Here is an 18,489-nt window from a genome sequence, read left to right as displayed (position 1 = left end):
AAGATGAACTAATGAATCTAAAAGAGACAAGTTTGATTCTCTGCACATGGCAGGAATTCCACAGAGCAGCTCTCATTTTAATTAAACTCCAGGATTAGATTTTTCAGTTCACTGACCAGATTCTTATCTATCGAAGCCTTTTCTGCAGCATCATGAGAAGTTGAAATCCACTTGAGTCCTCCCTCTGCCTTGAGCAAACTGCCCACAGGAACTGCCTCATGTCGTACAGGGATCCAGGAGGTCACAAGAGAAATAGACTTTCCACTTGATGCTTCTCGAAGGTCTGGTGGTAGTGCTATTTCTCACGAGACAGGTTTTAAAAGAGCTATCTTCCATGCTGATTTACTTGGTGCTATGTAGCACGGCCATATTGCTAAGTTTGGAGTGAATGATTTCATCGGTGAAAGTAGTTATTTTTGTTAATCTTGGAAATATCATAACATGTTCCCACAGCCCTTTACACCTCTCAAAATCAAGGTTCAGTTTTAGATCTTTTTGGCTTCCCAGCAATGTGGTATGTAGGATGGTTCTAACTTTCACACAAGGAAACCAAGGTTGAATGACTCACTCAGTGTCCCATAGTATAGTAGGGTCAGAACTGGGACTAGGATTTGAGTGTTCTGGGTCACAGCTCCAAACTTCTGGGCTAAGTTTAAAGTTCTCTTTGGCAGTGGTTACCAAGGATGCGGTAGTGGTCTGGGTGGTCCACCCCAGTGAGGAGTAGTCATTTTATCATTGTCATTGTTGAGAATTGGCACTACATAGCGATAGTAAAACACAGACTAAGTTTTCATCAGCATTATCACTGTTTTTTTTTTTAAAGATTTTATTTTTTTCCTTTTTCTCCCCAAGCCCCCCAGTACATAGTTGTATGTTCTTCGTTGTGGGTCCTTCTAGTTGTGGCATGTGGGATGCTGCCTCAGCGTGGTTTGATGAGCAGTGCCATGTCCGCGCCCAGGATTCGAACCAACGAAACACTGGGCCGCCTGCAGCAGAGTGCATGAACTTAACCACTCAGTCACGGAGCCAGCCCCGTGTTATCACTATTTTTAAATTATCTATAGCAATGCATCCCTTTAGTGACTGCACTGGAGGCTGATGGCTCCCACCACCTGCCCTGGATTATCTACTCTTTGGTAAAGAACTCTATCTAAACTGGTTTCACTAAAAAAAACGTTTCATTTGAAGAAGGGAATTTTGATTTCTAAGCAGAGGTGACTTGAGGCCAAAGAAAATGAGAGGGATGTATTTGTGGCTACAGGTATTGCCACTCTAACTTTTCTTGACTCAAGGAATCAAGAATTTACTGTGTATGGTAGATACTTACAGCAACATTAGTTACCATACTTAAAGTTCACAATGTGTAGACCTTGTAAAAGTGTGTTCTCTATGAGCTGAGTATTAGTATTTGAATTGTACAGGCAAAGCTGAAGCTGAGAGAGAGTCATTAATACGTCCGAGATCACAATTACTCAGTAGCCAGTGTAAGATTCTTCTGATTCCAGTGGCTGCATTCTTGTCACTATCTGCCCATCAATGTCTGAACAGCCACTAAAGCACTAAAATTGCTAATATTGCAAAGGAGACACATCACAGAGGGCTCCCATGCCACCAGTTGTGGAGCTTGAGCCCTGTATAAATGTGCCTGGCCAAGGAGGTCAGTAGGAGCTGAAAGAAGCCCAAGCGAGGCTTTTTCTAATTTGCACAGAGGTGCCTTGTGGGCAGGCAGTGACATGGGACCACTGGTGGTTCCAGATTCTGGCGTTCAAGCAGCCTGTTTCCTGTTGATTCTCTGAGCACTACTTGTCAATTTCTTGAAAGTGGCTCTGCCTGAAGAAAGTTTCCTGGCCCTTAGGTCCATTGTTTACGATCACCTCTGGCTAGTGTGAAATGCCCAGCTGTCCATGCCTCTGTCATGACTCTTATCTGGGACGTGATAGGCATTCCCTCAGAAGCTCATCATTGTGAAAATTAGATACTGAATCACTCATTAATCTATGTGGCAAATCCTGGGTCCTCCTCAATGGGTACAGCTACAATGAAAAGATTACTATGAAGGCCTTGGGTTTGAGCCAAGACAATCTGTCCTTCTGTTACTCTTTGGAAAATAGGACCAGGAAATTTTGCGAAGCCGCTTGGGAGTATGCCAGGGTTGGGGACTTCCTTTCAATTTGTATCAATCATAGTCACAATATCTTATAAATGTCTGTTGAGTGAATGACGTTTAAACGTTTCAGGTTAAATGTAATGACGTTTATTAAAGTATTTATCCCAATAACTCAGTACCAAGGGAATTATGTAGCTTTACTAGTATGAAAGCTTATCTATTACTTAATCTCTGTTAGTTTCAAGAGAAGAAAAATGACAGATCTGGGAGCAGGCAACCTCGGCTTCTATATTCCCCTCTCTGCCAAGCCTATTGGTGGGACATTGAGCAAGTCATTGCCACCTCAAGAATGCAGATAAAAGGGATGGACTCAGTGGTCTCTAAGTCCCTGTATGCTGGGGTGGTGGCTGCTCGTTTGACCAAGCAAATTCACACAGAAACACATTTCATCACATTTTAGAGCTGGAAGGGGGTTTAATTATCCTTCAGATCATACTCCTTATTTTACTATACTCTTCATAAAGAAGATAGGATAGATATTATTATCCTCATTTTACAAATTAAGATACTAAGACCCTGAGGGGGTGAATTACTTGCTCTAAACTGCACTGCACACTGAACTAGGTTATTAGGTCCAGTCTAGCCTTATCCGGTTTTCGGCTGCGTTGTTCTCAATGGAGACAGAAGAATATTTAGCTAGTGTGTGCTCAACTACAGGCCTTCAAAATGCTAATGGTGGTATACCGTCCTGTCCTTCCATTTTCCACAGATTGAGCACAGAACACTTCATGGAGACAAGCAGGGTAAAGGCAAGTCTGGTTCTTAGTAGAGAGAAAGAGTGTGCATTGACAAACATGGAAACCAGGCAGTTCTGCTTGTTCTAAGAACAAGTTTTTGGAGCCATCCCTGATGGCCTAGTGGTTAAAGTTTGGTACACTCTGCTTTGGTGGCCCAGGTTCTGTTCCTGGGCACAGAACCATGCCACTTGTCTGTCAGTTGCCTTGCTGTGGCAGTGGCTCACCTAGAAGAACCAGAAGGACTTACAGCTGGAATATACAACTACGCATTGGGGATTTGGGGAGAAACAAAAAAAAGAGAGGAAGATTGTCAATAGATGTTAGCTCAGGGCAAATCTTTTCACAGAAAAAAAAAAGAACAGGTTTCTGGGAGCCAGGAGTGCTGAGTGCCTGGGGTCAGGGTAGTGGAGTCAGAGCACAGTAAGTCATACTGATACTGCTGAGTTTGACCACAAACAGACAGTAACAAGAAGAACAAAATGTACATTTATTAAGTGTCTACAATGCACCAAGGATTGGATAGATATTGTTTCACTTAGGAAATGAAATTTCTGAAAATATAAGCTTAATAAATTAGTAATTTCAGAAAGAAGCTATAGAAAGGAAAAAAAAGAGTTATGGAGTCCGAGAGTAGAAGTAATGTCACATGGAAAACTGTGAAGTTCAGATGATAAGGACTGAAAGCCTGCTATGACAGGGGCCACCACAGCCACCTTGGGGCTACTGAGAGTCTCCTCTTTGAGTCACATTCAGGTCACCTGACTCTACCACAACCAACTGAAATAGAGAAATAGTTTTTCTTTTTAATTAAAAGGTGGACTTTAGGGTCTTACAAGGGATCTTGGCTCAACCATTTCCAAGTGGCTCTGCCACTTCCTACCAGGGAAATCTTCACTGAGTCTCTTAACCTCTTAGAGGCTCAGTGTTTTCATTGTAAAATGAGTTTTTTAAAAAATAAAGGTTAGTTATAATACATGTAAATTTCCTTGAATCATAGCAGCAGATTCTAGGCTTCTCAACAAGAGCTGAAGGAAGAGAAAGAGAAGAGCGGAAAGGAGGAGAAATCATTTCTTATATTTATTATGTTTCATTAATGTTATTATTCTTCAAGATATGGCTTAGGGTCCTTTTGTAAATGGCAAAATTAAAAAGCATTCTTCCACAGATTAACTGCTTGAGCTTCTCATTCCCTGAGCCTAGCTAATTAAAAAACACCATAATGTTCTAATTAGACCATTGACATTTCTTTGCAATAATGGCAAAGGGACTCAATAACCATGTTAAAGGACGCTTTACTATTACTCTGAAACGTAACTCCCTGTGGTTCAGATGTTAACACTAATTTGTAGAATTAGTTACATGGAGAACATGTTACATTTATGGGACAAATGGGGAATCTGAGATCCCTTTTCCAAATCACAGGGTCTGTCTCTCTCCGAGCATGTGGGAAGTGAAGCAAAGTGGCAGGACCATCCGACTTAACACATTCGGGGCATTTGGAACAACTGTGGGGAAAACAGGCTCCCTGGTCAATTTCACACTTCCGCTATACATTTCAAAAAACGAGGTGTGACTCTGCCACTGGATTTTGAGAAGACCTCGAGAGGGCTAAATGCCAGGTATTCTGTGAACTCCCTGCCTTAAAGGAGCTTTCTGTTTCCTGATATGTTTGCTGTGGGGAATCCCAATCTGCTCAGTTAAAGCAAGGGCTTTAAACTTCTTGAAGGATATTCCCTGCTGACTAAGGCTCTGGGTTTACCGGAGCTGCTGGCCTTTGTCATTCTGAGGGTAGGCATACTGGAGGGGCTCTGCACTCTAGAAAACCCAGGGAAATTTGCTAGAGAAGAAGGAAACTGACATCCACTGGGCGCCTGTTGTGTGCCCTCCTTTGGAGAGCCCTATGAAGTAAGAGCCATCATTGTCTGCCTTTGACAGACAAGGGAATCCAAGCTCAGAGGGGTTACCTGGTCCCTAGGCCTTGCTGCTTCTCCAACAGTACACCCCATCTGCTCTGAAATATCTTGGAAGTCTTGGCAGGGGGGAGGAAGGCCCTCTGGGTCCCCTGCTACTCCCCGCAGGCCCCTCGGCCGCCACCTCCTTGCTCCAGATTCCCCAGGTTTGTTTTCTCTGGCTCTCTCATTAATGAGTTCCACAGGACAATGCTAAGTCTAGTTATGCAGCCTTAATTGGTTTAGTTACAACAAGATAATTCCTTTTTTCTTCTCTTGGAGGCCTTTCTGTTTAAAGACATTTTAGCTGGAAGATGCTAATTATCAATGAGGAGAAAGTGACACCTGAAGAGTTCATTTTCCATCTTGGTCCTTGGTTTCTCCTTTGAACTCCCTCTCCCCAGCCCTCTTTCCCACTTCATCACTTCTCCCCCACCATCATAAAAGAGAGCTCTGTCCTGGCTGGGCGGCAGAACTTTCTTTCTCACTTGCCAGGGAGTCATTCTCTCTGCAGCTGTCTCGCAGGCATGGACAACCTGCGTGAGACCTTCCTCAGCCTTGAAGATGGCTTGGGCTCCTCTGATAGTCCTGGGCTGCTCTCCTCATGGAACTGGAAAGACAGGGCAGGGCCCTTTGAGTTGAACCAGGCCTCTCCCACTCAGAGCCTCTCTCCGGCTCCCTCCCTGGAGTCCTATTCTTCTTCTCCCTGTCCAGCCGTGGTCAGACTGCCCTGTGGGCATGGAGATGCCAACAATGGGGGCAGTGATGTCTGCAGCAGCCTTGGCACTGGTGGCCTGGTGGAGGTGGACTACAATATGTTAGCTTTCCAGCCTGCCTATCTGCAGGGCTCTGGTGGCCCTAAGGCCCAGAAGGGCACCAAAGTCAGGATGTCTGTCCAGCGGAGGCGGAAAGCCAGCGAGAGGGAGAAGCTCCGGATGCGGACCTTGGCAGATGCCCTGCACACCCTCCGGAATTACCTCCCACCTGTCTACAGTCAGAGGGGCCAGCCGCTCACCAAGATCCAGACGCTGAAGTACACCATCAAGTACATCGGAGAACTCACAGACCTCCTCAACAGTGGGAGGGAGCCTCGCTCCCAGAGTGCTTAAGCTCTGCCCCAGGAACTTGACTGGGGCAGCCCTCCGGGTGGGGGCAAAGGAGCTTCAAAGACCTGGACTAGCCTATGGAACAACAGCACGTAGTGGTTTTTATACAGCAAGTGTGCTTACCTTGTTGTCTGAAAAGTTCTAAGGGAATTCCCATTGGACTTGTTGGAACTACCAGAACACTTAACTGCCAGGCAAGCAGGTACTTTTGCTTCCAGTTTTCCCAACATTTCTCAGGAGACTTGCCCTTTGCAAAGAGACAGATTACTCTACCTTTCTCTGTCTGTTCAAGGTACTTAAAAGGGCTAATGGTTTTAAATGCAGTTTTTCAATAATGTAAAATTGTTGTAATTAATCTTCTGTTGTCATTTTGGCATTGGGAGTTTTTTGTTGCTAACTAAACCTGTATTTTGTACAGGATCCAGTGTGACACCTGGATTCTTGTTTAGAAAGATTTTTGTCCAGGAAAGGGCTATAGAGCTCTTGTTTTATTTTGTCGGTATGCTTCGGGGTGTGTACATGTGTGTGTGACTGAAATCATGCCTTTACTTGTGCAGGGACAAAAATCACTTAAATGCAGAAAGAATGAGTGTCATGGTAAATAGAAAGTCGCAGACAGACAGGCTACATTAAGACACATTGAAGAGTCTAAAGGCCAGCGCCTCCTCTCTTAAGTCAACAAAAAGAAAGCTCTATCCACTAAGTGTAGGGAATAAGGGGATGGAAGGAGGAGGAAGAAGGGAGGCCCCAGCACCACGGGATGTGGCTGAGCAGGGCTGGGAAGGCAGGAGCTCCCTGTGCCCTGGCTGGTCTGAATATGGCCTCACTGGATTCCTTCACTTACTCATTTCTCAAGTGAAGAGATTGGTTCAAAAAGAATAGGAGACTATTTTAATTCTATAGACAAGTGAAAAGGGTCAGAATTAGAACTCAGGTCTATTTAACCCCTCCACATGTGTTTATTTCTTCACCCACAACATCTTCCCCTCCTACCACCCCCAAATCACCCTACATGCACCCATACACACACCCCCCTCCTCTTCACTGTGCCTCATCTTAGGGTGGGTGACTGACTGTAGCACCCTCAGCTTGGCTAATTTGATGGCACATGGCACCAAACAGGGGGCTTTGAATTAAGGAGGTTCTCAAAAGCTAGCAGGCTTTTTTTAAGGCTGAGTCTTTCTCCCTCTGATTATTAACCATTGGTGTTTGTTTTTCAATGAATTGTCTGCTCATGACTGCATCACTTTTTTTTTCTATTGGTGGTTTTTCTTCTTTTTGGGACAAATTATAAAGGCAGTAGATGTGTTCACAGTTTAATGTATAACTTCTCCACTTTTTTCCCTTGCTGATACCAACATATACAAATAAACATAAGCAAATATACATTTTTTAAGAATATCTTTAATTCTACAAATCGCTTGTTTTTTCTACTTAGCAATATATACTAAAAGTCCTTCCAAGGTAGCACAAATAAATCTGTGATGTAAGTACCATTAGTACTTGATTATATTGATGAGGAAATTGAAGCACAGACTTGCCCTGAGTCACACATGTGAAAATCGTAGTGGAAAGTGGAGGCTCAAACAGTGTTCCATAGCACAGGGTGCATAGTTTGTTTAATGAATCACCTTTTGAATGATATTTAGGTTGTTTTCAGTTTTTCATTCCAAAAAATACTATAATAAACATCACGGACAACTAGCTTTTTATCCACTGATATTGCCATTAGCCTGAAAATTTCCCCAAAATGGGATTCCTGGTTCAGAGTGTACTCACATTTTAAATTTAAATAAATATTGTTAGATGACTTTTATAAAAGTTTGTAGTTATTTGCACTCGCCCTAACATCCTGTGGCAGAACCAGCGGCCCCACATTGCCAGTGGATATTATCAATCTTATGAAATTTTTAATGGATAAAAAATGGTTATGTCACTGTTGTGTTAATTTTAATTTCCCTCTGTACCATTGGAGCTGGCGCAACTTTTTTATTTTACGTGACTACTATTCATGTTGGTTCTTCTTCTATAACTTGTCAGTTTATACTCTTCGCCATTCTTCTTTAGGTTATTTATTTTCCTGTTAATAATTTGGGAGAGTTCTTTGCACATTATGTGTGTTGAAAATATTTCCTCCCAATCTACCATTTTGTTATTATGTTTGTTTATAGTGCATTATATTTATGATTTTGATGATGGTATCTTTCGCTCTTTGAAGCTTCTCACTTTTATATGATCAAATCTCTCCTTTTTTATTTTATAGCTTATGTGTTTCTTCCCTTAATTTTCCCCAGTTTCATGGCTATCTGAATGTTCTGATTTTTTTCAAATATGTCTATAATTACTGATATATGAATCTTCAATGTACCTGCAATTTATTTTTGTCCATAGGGCATAGAAGGAATCTAACTTTATTTATGATTAGTGTTTTTATAACTGACAAAGAAGTATATCTTGTCATCAGGGGGTGGTAGGTGATGGTGGGGCACAGTTGCTAAAGTGTCATCCTATGTAGGCAAACCTTCATCAACTCCTCATATATTTGTTGGTGGTGTTTCAGAGAAGAAACTAGAAAATGTTGGACAATATCAAGATTTTCTCCAAGGGACTCTACCCTGTGCATGTATACGTGTTCTTATGAGAGTGTATGTGTATGCACATGTATATGTTTCTGTTCCTCTGTGTGTGTGTGTGTGTGTTGTGTTTCATGCATTGGAGAAGGATTAGAGAGGAAGGTATTGTGGGGAGGGAGCTGTATAGGCTTTGATCAGCTTTTAGATCAACTGTTATTTTCCTTGCCATTTTTAAAAGATTGGGACCCAAATGCTCTTAGCTTTTGATTTTTTGAACTCAAACATTAAGAAATATTTGGTAAATAGCTTGGGTAATTTTGGTTGCCCTGGGGACCAAATACTGTGGATGGGTCTTGTTCTCACTTTCAAAAAACCCTGGAAAGCTACAGACTCACCTCCTAGCTGGGCTTGCACTCAGGGCTCCTAAGGTTCCCATTGGAAGGGAGGCATCTGGAAAACCAGGAGAAGATGACAGCTTCCTGGGAGGAGGCCTCTGGCCCAAGGCCTTGTCTCACAGACACCGCAGAGCTCAGCACCGCTCAGTCCTCCCCAGATTGCTGTGGGCAGCCCCGGGCCCTGACCAGGAGAGGCGGCTGTACATCAACACTTAACTCCCACTGCAGTCCCCGATGAGGTTGCTTCCTCTAAAGACGCATTTCAAAGCAATTGCTTTGGCAAAGCTCAAGAATAGGAATAATTTTTTTCCGGCGCTTATATAAGAAACCACAATTTGTGTGTGTCTAGTGTGTTGGGATCAGAATCTTATTTTTTATTTCACATAATCCCTTAACGACGCCAGGCTGTGGGCATTATCCATCCCATTTTCAGGATAAGGAAACAAAGATTTAGGACAGCTAAGCACTGCCAAGCCATGTGATAGCTAGTGGCACATGGCTGACCAGTTAGCTAGTGAGTTCAGCTCTAACTGCAAAGCTCAGGTCCCTTCTTGACATCTCTTCCAGGTCCTCTGAAGACACTGCTTGCACTGGGCTGGGCTTTCCCTCACTCCTGGGCCTTCTAGACCTTTTCTCTGCTTCCCCATTTCTGGGACCCTGATTTCTTTGACCATCTGAAGCATTTCAGAAGAGGGCATTCATCTCGTCCTCTAAATTATTTCCCTTTGAACTTCTGCCTCCACCCCAAACGTTTCTAAAATTCCTTTCACTTCCTTGCTGGCGCCTAGACACAGAGGAAAGCTGATTTCTGCTCATTTGTGTTCAATAAAGTGTTCCACAATTCACACCGGGCTGAGGTTTCTTTGTTCTTTTTGTGGTTTCTGCCACATTAGCTAATTGGGAAAGAGGCCAGCGCAGGGGTGGAGACATCCTCTGCCAACTGACAAGGCGACAGAATTACCCTTACGTTAAGGTATTTTTAAAAACAACAGCAAAAGAAGGTGCATACGTAAATGAGTTTGGTGGTGTTACTTTTGAGGTCCTATTACAGTGGCTTAGTATGTTCTGTGCTTGCACTGAGGTGTCATCTGATGCCCAGATGGTTTCTGTACACGCTCCAGGCTGCGGGAAGCCTGGCAACTTGAGCTTGGCACGCTCCTCTCATCCTCCCCTTGGGAACCTGCGAGGGCCTTACTCCTGCAAGTGAAATATTAAAGCTGAAGCTGTGCCTTTTAGAGCACCCAGAAGGACTTGATCTTGACATGTTGGTTCCAGAAAGTCCCTTGAACTCTGAGGAGGAAGAAAACAAAAAACTCCCCAGTTGCCTGGGGGGAAAAGTCAATTATTTGTTTCTTGGGTTTGGAAACTAATGACCCTCCCTCTGTTAGCAGAGTCTCCCAGTAAGATCTTCATATGAACTGTATTGACTCCGTTTCTCTTCATTAAGTGGAGGATGGGGCAGGGCTGCAGGTCAGGGGACCTGTAGGAGACAGGAAAATTTAGAAAGCACAGCCAGGGGCTGCTCCCAGCCCAGTCAGCAACAGTTGGGATTCATCTCAGGTGTCAGGCTCAGGGCCACAGGCTCTGTATACTTTTTCTCCTTTAATCTTTTTTTCTAAATTTTTAATTAATTTTTATTGAGTTCATAATAGTTTACATCATTGTGAAATTTCAGTTGTACGTTATTTCTTGTCTGTTACCACATAAGTGCTCCCCTTCAACCCCTGTGCCCACCCTCCACTGCCTTCTCTCCTTCAATCTTGACGGCTAACAGGAGATAGCAATTATTAGCCCATTTTGCAAATAAAGAAACAGGCCCTGAGAGGCCAGGTAACCTTGCCCAAGGTCACATAATTGGCACAGAGCCCAGGATGCCACCCAGGTCTGCTTGACTCAAGCCTTTGACAACACTAAGCTCTACGTGCCAGCAATGTAGCGGCAAACAAAAGGAACAACAGAAAAGTGCCTTCACCCAAGCCTTGCCCGGGAGTCTGTGCTCCCAGTTGAGGAAGCTCTGCAATTGTGATTTCATTGTCCAAACAACTTATTAGGATTTATATAGATCAGGGCATAAGTGATACCCTTTCTACGCTCATCCCACGTGGTATGAAGCATGATCATTCTCTCTCATAGAATGGAGTTCGAGAAATGTGTGGGAGCTTTGTGACAACTCTGGGACATTTGTATGCCTCCAAAGCTTATCATAAACTGGATTTCAGAAATATTGGTTCTTGGGGACTGCAGCTTGCATTTCCTTGCCTTCAGTTTCTTTTAGGCACAAAATGACAAAGCTAAAAATGGCAATAATAAAAAAATAGAAACAACAGCAACTAATATTTATTGTGTGCTTACTCTGGGCAAGGTACTGTGCTAAGTGTTTTACATGAAATAACTGTTTTAGCCTCTACGTAGTAAGAAATATCTACATTAACAACCCTGTGAAGTAAGTAGTAAAGTTGTCCCCATTTCATAGAGGAGACAACTGAGGTAGAGAAAGGTGAAAACTTGTCCATGATTGTGCAGGCTGGCAGCAGCAGACCCAGGATTCAAACCCCAGCAGCTGTGGGCACACCGGGCTCTTCCTGTTACACCAGGGGTGTCTGTAGAGCGTTTTAGCTATTAGGAAGCTATTAGGATACATTATCCTAGTTACTTCTTACCTATCCCTCACTGTAAATGAGGCTGAACAGGGCCTGTTACGTCCATTTTACAGATAAGGAGATTAAGGCTCATAATGACAAAATATTATAACTTTTAATAAATGACAGAGCTGGCGCCAGAATCTAAATTTTTAAACTCTTAATCGGGTATTTTCTGGCTAAACTATGCTGCCTCCTGAGAAAATCCAGTCGTACCCTAAGCCCTGCCCCCAAAGTCATTCTCATAAAGACAGAACCACAAAATGTGCTCTCTGGTACGTTTCTTCAAGGTGGGTTTTGCGTGGAACTGTAACTCACTCGATGGGCTCATCTCTTGGTGAGTATGGAGCCAAAAAGCACAACTGAGGCAGAAGTAGGTGAAAAAAAGGTTTATCACTTGCACAAGCGATGGGGAACACCTGGGATATTTCCTGAAAGCAGTGTCTCTCTGAGCTCAGTGCTTGTGGGGCCTTCATACACCAGAGAACAGAGGATAACAGGTTTATTTGTCACAACTGTGCTTAATCAGGGTGCATGTGTAGCAGGCAAACATGCTATTACATAATGAGTTTAAGGTAACTTTTGGACACTTGGAGCTGGAGCACTTTGCAGGGGTCTTGCTGCAAGTGTGTAAGTTTTGCTGCAAGATGGCAGCATCTGCAAAACCGGGACATCAACTTCCGAAAAACAGAACATATAGTTTTTTCTGGTCTGGAAAACATTTGACAGACCATGTTAGTTATTAATCAGATCCTCAGTAACCCTTTCTTTGTCTGGTTCCCTGGTCACAGAACCTGTCTAATTTTAATCTCATCAATGTGCACACACAAAACAACATCCATGTATAGGTAGGGTGATGAAAACCTAAACCCTTGAACAGAATTTTATTCCCCTTTGTAATTCAAGAATTCATACCCAAGACACCCCTATCATTATTTTCACTGCATGTCTGATTACTTCTTAGAAGCAAAAGCAGATGACATCTTAGTAATTTAAGTTCCAGGATATGAACAAACACCAAAACCCTGATATATTCTGGGGCAGCTGAGTCAGGCACTGGGCTGAGGACTCCGCCACTCGAACAGAGAGGAGAGAGATGCAGTGATGGCTGGAGCTGCCAGACCGGCAAAGAAGGACAGCGAAGGAGATGGGAGTCAGATTTCAGCCTGGCCCTTCCACTGTGCTGGAGAAAGGGGATGCGGAGATGAGATGCACGCACTCTGGTGAGAGAGAAAGACAAGTAAAGAGATGAAACGAGCCAGCGCTCCTTGCAGGATTCAGGGACGGTGTTACACAGGAGGAGCCTCTTGAGGTTGTTCTCTAGGTACTTGAGGGAGGCAAGGACATCCTAAACAGAAGGAACAGCATGTGCAAAAGCATGGAGGTCTGAAAAAGTGTTAGGGTTTGGGGGATCAGAAGTGGGTTGGTTTGGCTGAAGCACAGAGTTTGGAGGAAAAGAGAAAGGAGAATGGAATGGCAAGGAGGAGTGGGAGGCTGAGGGCTTGCACATTCCTCAAGCTGCAGGGAAGCTGCTCGGCCTGAGAGAAGCCCTTCTTGCTCACAGGCTAACTCAGGTGGTTATTTATCAGGGCCCCGATCAAGGCACCTGGCATAGAAAGTAACACATGTGTAATGAGCAATTGACGTTGTGGTCCATGTGGTTCAATTACCAAAACTCAAGTGCTTCTTTTGCTTCTTACACTCTCCTTCTTTACACACCCGTGAAGGACAAATCCAGTCTTAAGCAATAATTCTTAAAATCTTCTTTCTCCTTACATCTGCTTTCTTTGGATCTCACAACTCCTCTCATATCTTTTTTCTTCAATCTTTGCAAAAAATTCCTCCCCGGTGCTATCTGCGTGACTCTTGTCCTCCACCCCTCCCTGTCTCCCCCACCCTTTGGCATTTGCCTCTCCCTCTGTTCTGCACTAGAGCTCTCGCAAGGAGGCTAGAGGGAGAAACCAAGCAGCCAAAGGCAGAATCTTCTTTCACGGCTAGCTACACTCACACAATGTTCATCCTGTGCCCCTGGTGAGCACAGCACTCCACGCTGCATTGGCTGGCACTTAAGGGCTCCTTTTGTTCTTTTAAACATTCATGCACTGCAGATGATCAACCATCTGTGTACCTAGCTAAGTACTAGGCCCTGGAGCAACAAAGGGTTGGAGGGTGACCAAGATGCCACGAATTTAAACACAAGTAACACTGTGTTCTTTTTTAACCTACACCATCTCGTTTAATCCTCATAATAACCTCGTGAGGGCAAAATGCAGTCTCCGTTCTCAAGAAGTTTAAATGGAGCTGGGGAAGACAGGCCTGGACCTAAATAAGCATAACACAGGCAAAAAAAAAAAAAAAAAAAAAAAAAAAGGGACAAAAATTTTTTTTAAAAGGGTCTAAAATCAATGGGAATAGGGAGGGAGAGAGGAGTTCTGTTTGATGGGGCCCTTGGCTTTGTAGGGGAGCTGGCACTGAACTTGAACCGACATGGGTAAGTGGGATCTTGATAGGGCAGAGGGGCATTTCAAGAAGAGAAGAGCAGCAGCCACAGTGCGCAGGCAGGAGTCAGTGAGAGGCACAGCTCGCAGGCACCAGGCTGAGACATGGGGGAGAAGAGTGAGTTTGGGCACAGATGGTAAAGGGCTTGAATGCCAAGCAAAGGGCTTGGACTTAGCAAACGCCTTTCTCTTTTGTTTGACTCACTCTGTAAGGATATGTGAGGATGACGAATTTATTCACCGAACAAGAATTTATGAGCTGATGGCATGTTTCTTAGCCTGTGCCTCATCCCTGGGAGAGAGAAAGGATCCCTGCCCTTTGGAATTTTATAGTCTAGTGGTGGAGGAATAAGATTCGATGATTGATTAGACAGGACTGTGGCTCAGACGGTGAGTCTGCTAGGAACACTGGGTTGGAGGGGAATTCTCTACGGATTGGAAGGCAGAGGTCGAGGGGTTACAAAATGTGAGAAGAGGCTGGCAGGGTGGGAAGTGAGCAGAGGGCGGAGCTTTCTGAGAGGACCTGGAAGGTAGAGCGATGAGAGGCCAGGAGGAGTGGTGAGAAAGGAAGGGTAGGCCTGGCTTTGGAAAGCTCTGGAAAAGCTGGTGTAAAAGACATCATTTCCAAATTCTGATCAGTCCCTGAACATTCTGCTGTTCCTAAATGTTCACTTCAGTGGGTAACAGTCAATAACAGACTGCCTACCCCATGCCTGCCACATCCTGACATGGCCAGCAAGGCCAAGAGGTAGATGCCATGACCCCCATTTTACAAAAGAGAAAATGGGGCTCAGAGAGGTGAAGGAAATTTCCTGGGGTTAGTAAAGGGCTATCTGGTTACAGAGCTACTCCCAGCCCCCTTGGCTTCAGCACCTTCATTCAGATAAAGAACCTGAAAGTGGAAACTATTGAGCGATGGTCATGTGAGGAACGACTGCTCAGGAGGCTTCTGAGCACCGGTACTGTGTGATTGACACGTAAAAATGATAAATGCCAGGAACGGGGAGGGCAGATTTATTTCTCCATTTCTAGCTCACTCAGAGAAATGCAAATGCCTCCTCATTTTGATTTTTCAGTTTCAAAACTCCCAGGGGCTTAAATATGTATATAAAAGCAATATGTATATGGAACAAAATAAAATACCCCAGTCGCTTCTCTGGGGTCCCCATCCCATGTGAAAGAGACCCTTTCAGTCTGTCCTACTCAGGTGTTACCCTGCCCACCCCTCACCACAGCAGATGAGCCGCCTTGGTGCTCCCAAGCCAGCTTTTAACCTTGTTAACAAGGCTGAAGGTGCCAAAGTGGGCCCCTGGGGGCCGGAGGGACCCGCAGGCTCCATCATAAAGGGCTCTATTTAAAAGCAGCATAAAGTGCCAGAGAAACGCTAGGGCCTTGTTTTTCGTTTGTTTGTTTGGGGGTGTGTATTCTAAACACCAGGCAGGAATAACTGAGTTTCCACTCCTGAGCCAGAGGCACAGCTAACAACGCTGAGGACCCCTTAGCGACAGAGCAGCGCGTTTTGGGGGGAAGCAGGAGCCCAAGCAGATGCTATTCTCCCACTTTTGGAATCCCCTGCCCAGCCTATTTGTGAACAGAGGCTTTTTTTCTGAAAAGCTGCGGGTGTGTCCGCACCTACCAGGCACCCAATCGCTGCTTCCAGACCCAGCCGCCCTCGGGTGTCCGAAATCAGCCGCCAGAGGCCAGCAACCGGCAGCCCGCGCTCAGCGCCGGCCGGGTTCACTGCGAAGGGCGTGGGTGCACATTGCTCTGGCAGAGAGGCCTGGGTACTGGAAAACAAGGAATCCTTTCAGAGATGATTTCCGGGCAAGCAGGCAACATTCGGCAGACCTAGTCCCTGAGGGCAGAGAGGGAGGAGCCGAGCTGATGGGGTTCGCCGCGGAAGCGCAAGCGCGCCTCGGTGGTCTGCGCTCCCTTCCTCTGCGCCAGGCTGTGAGCAGACCGGGTACCAAGGTGGAGGAACAGCTTTGTGCCTCCGATTTCATGGTCCGAGAAACCCAGACAGTGTGAGGCTGGGTGGTTTAGTGAAATGCGCTCCGTTTTGGACTTAGTGTCTCCAAAGTGACAAGGTTCATAAACTCCAGAAAAGAGACTTTGTCTGCGAAATAGGGGACAAAGCTTACTTCAAGGCCAGGTGTGAAGATTAAATGAGGCAATGGAACTGAGTTCCATGCATAGTGACTGATGGAGTGGATGCTAGTTTTCTTCCCCTCGAGTTAAGGAGCTTTGGTAAATTATCTGATATTTTTTTCCTCAAAAAGTTAAGTCTGCAAGCTTAGCAGAGGATAGTTAGCAGCACAAGGATTTCTTTCCTGCCGTGGGGAGACAGGGGTCAGACGGCATCATGACGTCAGAGACTGGACTCACTATAAATCATTCGTCCTGGAGGCAGAGACCCAAGCTCAAACACAGACGGAAGCCGTTGCCTTTAATTCAGTCCTGAGATCAAAGAATTATTAAAAACATGTTTCAATTAATTACAAAGCAAAATAAAATAAAATAATAAAAAGTTCAAACAGTACAGAGGAACTGAAAATGCAGAGTAAAATTAGCTTTCCTCCAGACCTAGACAACTACTATACTCTTTTTTCTAGAGGTTGCCTTATGATTTTAAATGATATATATGAAAGACAAAGAATTTGACATTTATGCTTTTTCAAACACTGCATCCCCTAACTATTCCTAATTATTTCTTTTTTACATTGGTAAGATTTATAACAATAAATTTTGTTCTCTAATTACAGTGGGTTGTTCTGTGCTTTATTTGCAGGTCAAATCTAAAAACTGAAAACTGATAAACAGCATTTATGAGATTATTCAGTAAATTTTATACTGTGAATTCTTAGTCATAGTAGAACTAAATAGTGTGTTTGGAGCCTTATGGAAGCAATAAATCCAGAAGTCTGCATGATGCATAGTTTAAGAGTTCAAATGCATACTTACCTGCATAGCCTGGGGACACCCAAGCACAGAAATGGAGATTCAGATTGGTTCTGGGCCCCTAATATCCCTTGGCTGCCTACCAGAAACAAACACACACCTGCTGGAGGGACAGGCCTCAACCCAGGTGTCATCGGAGTCTCACTACAAAGGTCTATAGAAGGGGAAAGTGACAAGCATATAAAAGAACAAACACATACCATGAGCCAACTCAGCAAACACAGTTGATGAAATTAGAGAACAGAATGAGAACTCCTCAAATTTCGATAACTGAACAACCTGTCCCATATGATAGAGTAAGTTTCAAAAAATAAAGACAAAGAAGAAACATAAATGACAATGAAAACAGAACAAATTTGAAAAACCTATTAGAAATTTTAGTGGTAAAAAATATAGACTTATCTTGAAGCCACTTTCCAGAAATTACTGGATACACGTTTTTGAGCACACACGGAACATTTACGAACGCTGACTCCACACGTGGCCATAAGCAAGTCTTAGAGTCATACCATTCTGTGACCACAATGCAATTAAGTAGAAAGGAATAGAAGGAAAAATTAAAAAACAAAAACAGAAAACAAAACATTTGGAAAACAAAATATACTTCTAAAGAATTCCTAGTTCAAGGATGAAAACAGAATGCAAGTTAAATACTTAACAAGGCAAATTCTATTTATGAAAACTTGTGAAATATAGCTAAAGCATTTAGCTTTAAACATATGCCTTCAAGCATATATCAGAAAAGAAGAAAACTGGACATTAATGAGCTAAGCATCCAACTTAAAAAGTTAGTAAAATGACAGCATCATAAACTCAAAGAAAGAAGGAAATAAACATGAGAACTGAAATTAATGAAATAGAGAAGATATATCCTCAACGATGCCAAAAGTTAGTTCTTTGAAAAGCCTAATGGATCAACCTCTGGTAAAACTGATAAAGGAAATGTAGACAAGGCAAAAATAAACTATATGAGGAATAAAAAATGGAATATTAAAAACTAAAATCTATCTGAAAACTTAGAGAAAATAGGCAATATGCAGCAAAAATATTACTTAACAAAAGTCATTCAAGAAAATATCCAACCCCCAAGTAGTTCCATAATTATTAAAGAAGTGGATTCAGCAATTAAAACTATCTACAGTGGGTGCTAGTGATTTTACATGCAAGTTCTTCCCAAGACATAGGAACATACAATTTCAAATTTCTATAAGCTCTCCCAGAGAATAGAAAAAGAGGCAACTTTCCATGAGGCTGAGAATTATTGTTGCCTGCCCAATGTTCACTCTCCCTTTTTTCTCTACTAACACAACCTCAATTTTATGGGCAGTGCCACTAAACAAAACCTGTCTCAGCTTCCCTTATAATGAGGCATGGTCATGTGACCTAGTTCTGGTCAATAACGTATAAGTAGAAATCTCTGGATGGGGCTTCCAAATTCATTTTACAATGATAGCATAATGTTAATAC

The 18,489-nt window shown here is 43.5% G+C and overlaps 1 protein-coding gene and 1 long non-coding RNA gene across 3 annotated transcripts; one reads left to right on the top strand and one right to left on the bottom strand.

The window, feature by feature from the left end:
- Positions 1-5,380: 5,380 nt before the first annotated feature.
- Positions 5,381-5,962, top strand: MSGN1 (mesogenin 1). The gene has a single exon (XM_070235930.1). The coding sequence runs from the start codon at positions 5,381-5,383 to the stop codon at positions 5,960-5,962; it is 582 nt and encodes a 193-aa protein (XP_070092031.1).
- A 3,316-nt stretch (positions 5,963-9,278) lies between these two features.
- LOC138917904 (uncharacterized) lies at positions 9,279-16,516 on the bottom strand. Of its 2 annotated transcripts, none has more exons than XR_011426559.1 (2): positions 15,701-16,516; positions 9,279-13,888 (listed from the first exon to the last, which is right to left on the bottom strand). It is a non-coding gene; the product is annotated as an uncharacterized lncRNA (long non-coding RNA). The 2 variants fall into 2 exon arrangements; XR_011426558.1 differs by having other exon boundaries at positions 9,279-10,407.
- Positions 16,517-18,489: the final 1,973 nt, after the last annotated feature.

The sequence above is a fragment of the Equus caballus genome, chromosome 15 (assembly GCF_041296265.1).
Source record: "Equus caballus isolate H_3958 breed thoroughbred chromosome 15, TB-T2T, whole genome shotgun sequence".
Classification (NCBI taxonomy): Eukaryota; Metazoa; Chordata; class Mammalia; order Perissodactyla; family Equidae; genus Equus; species Equus caballus.
The sequence above is the reverse complement of the archived record's forward strand: the minus strand, read 5'-3'. Positions and strand labels throughout refer to the sequence as shown.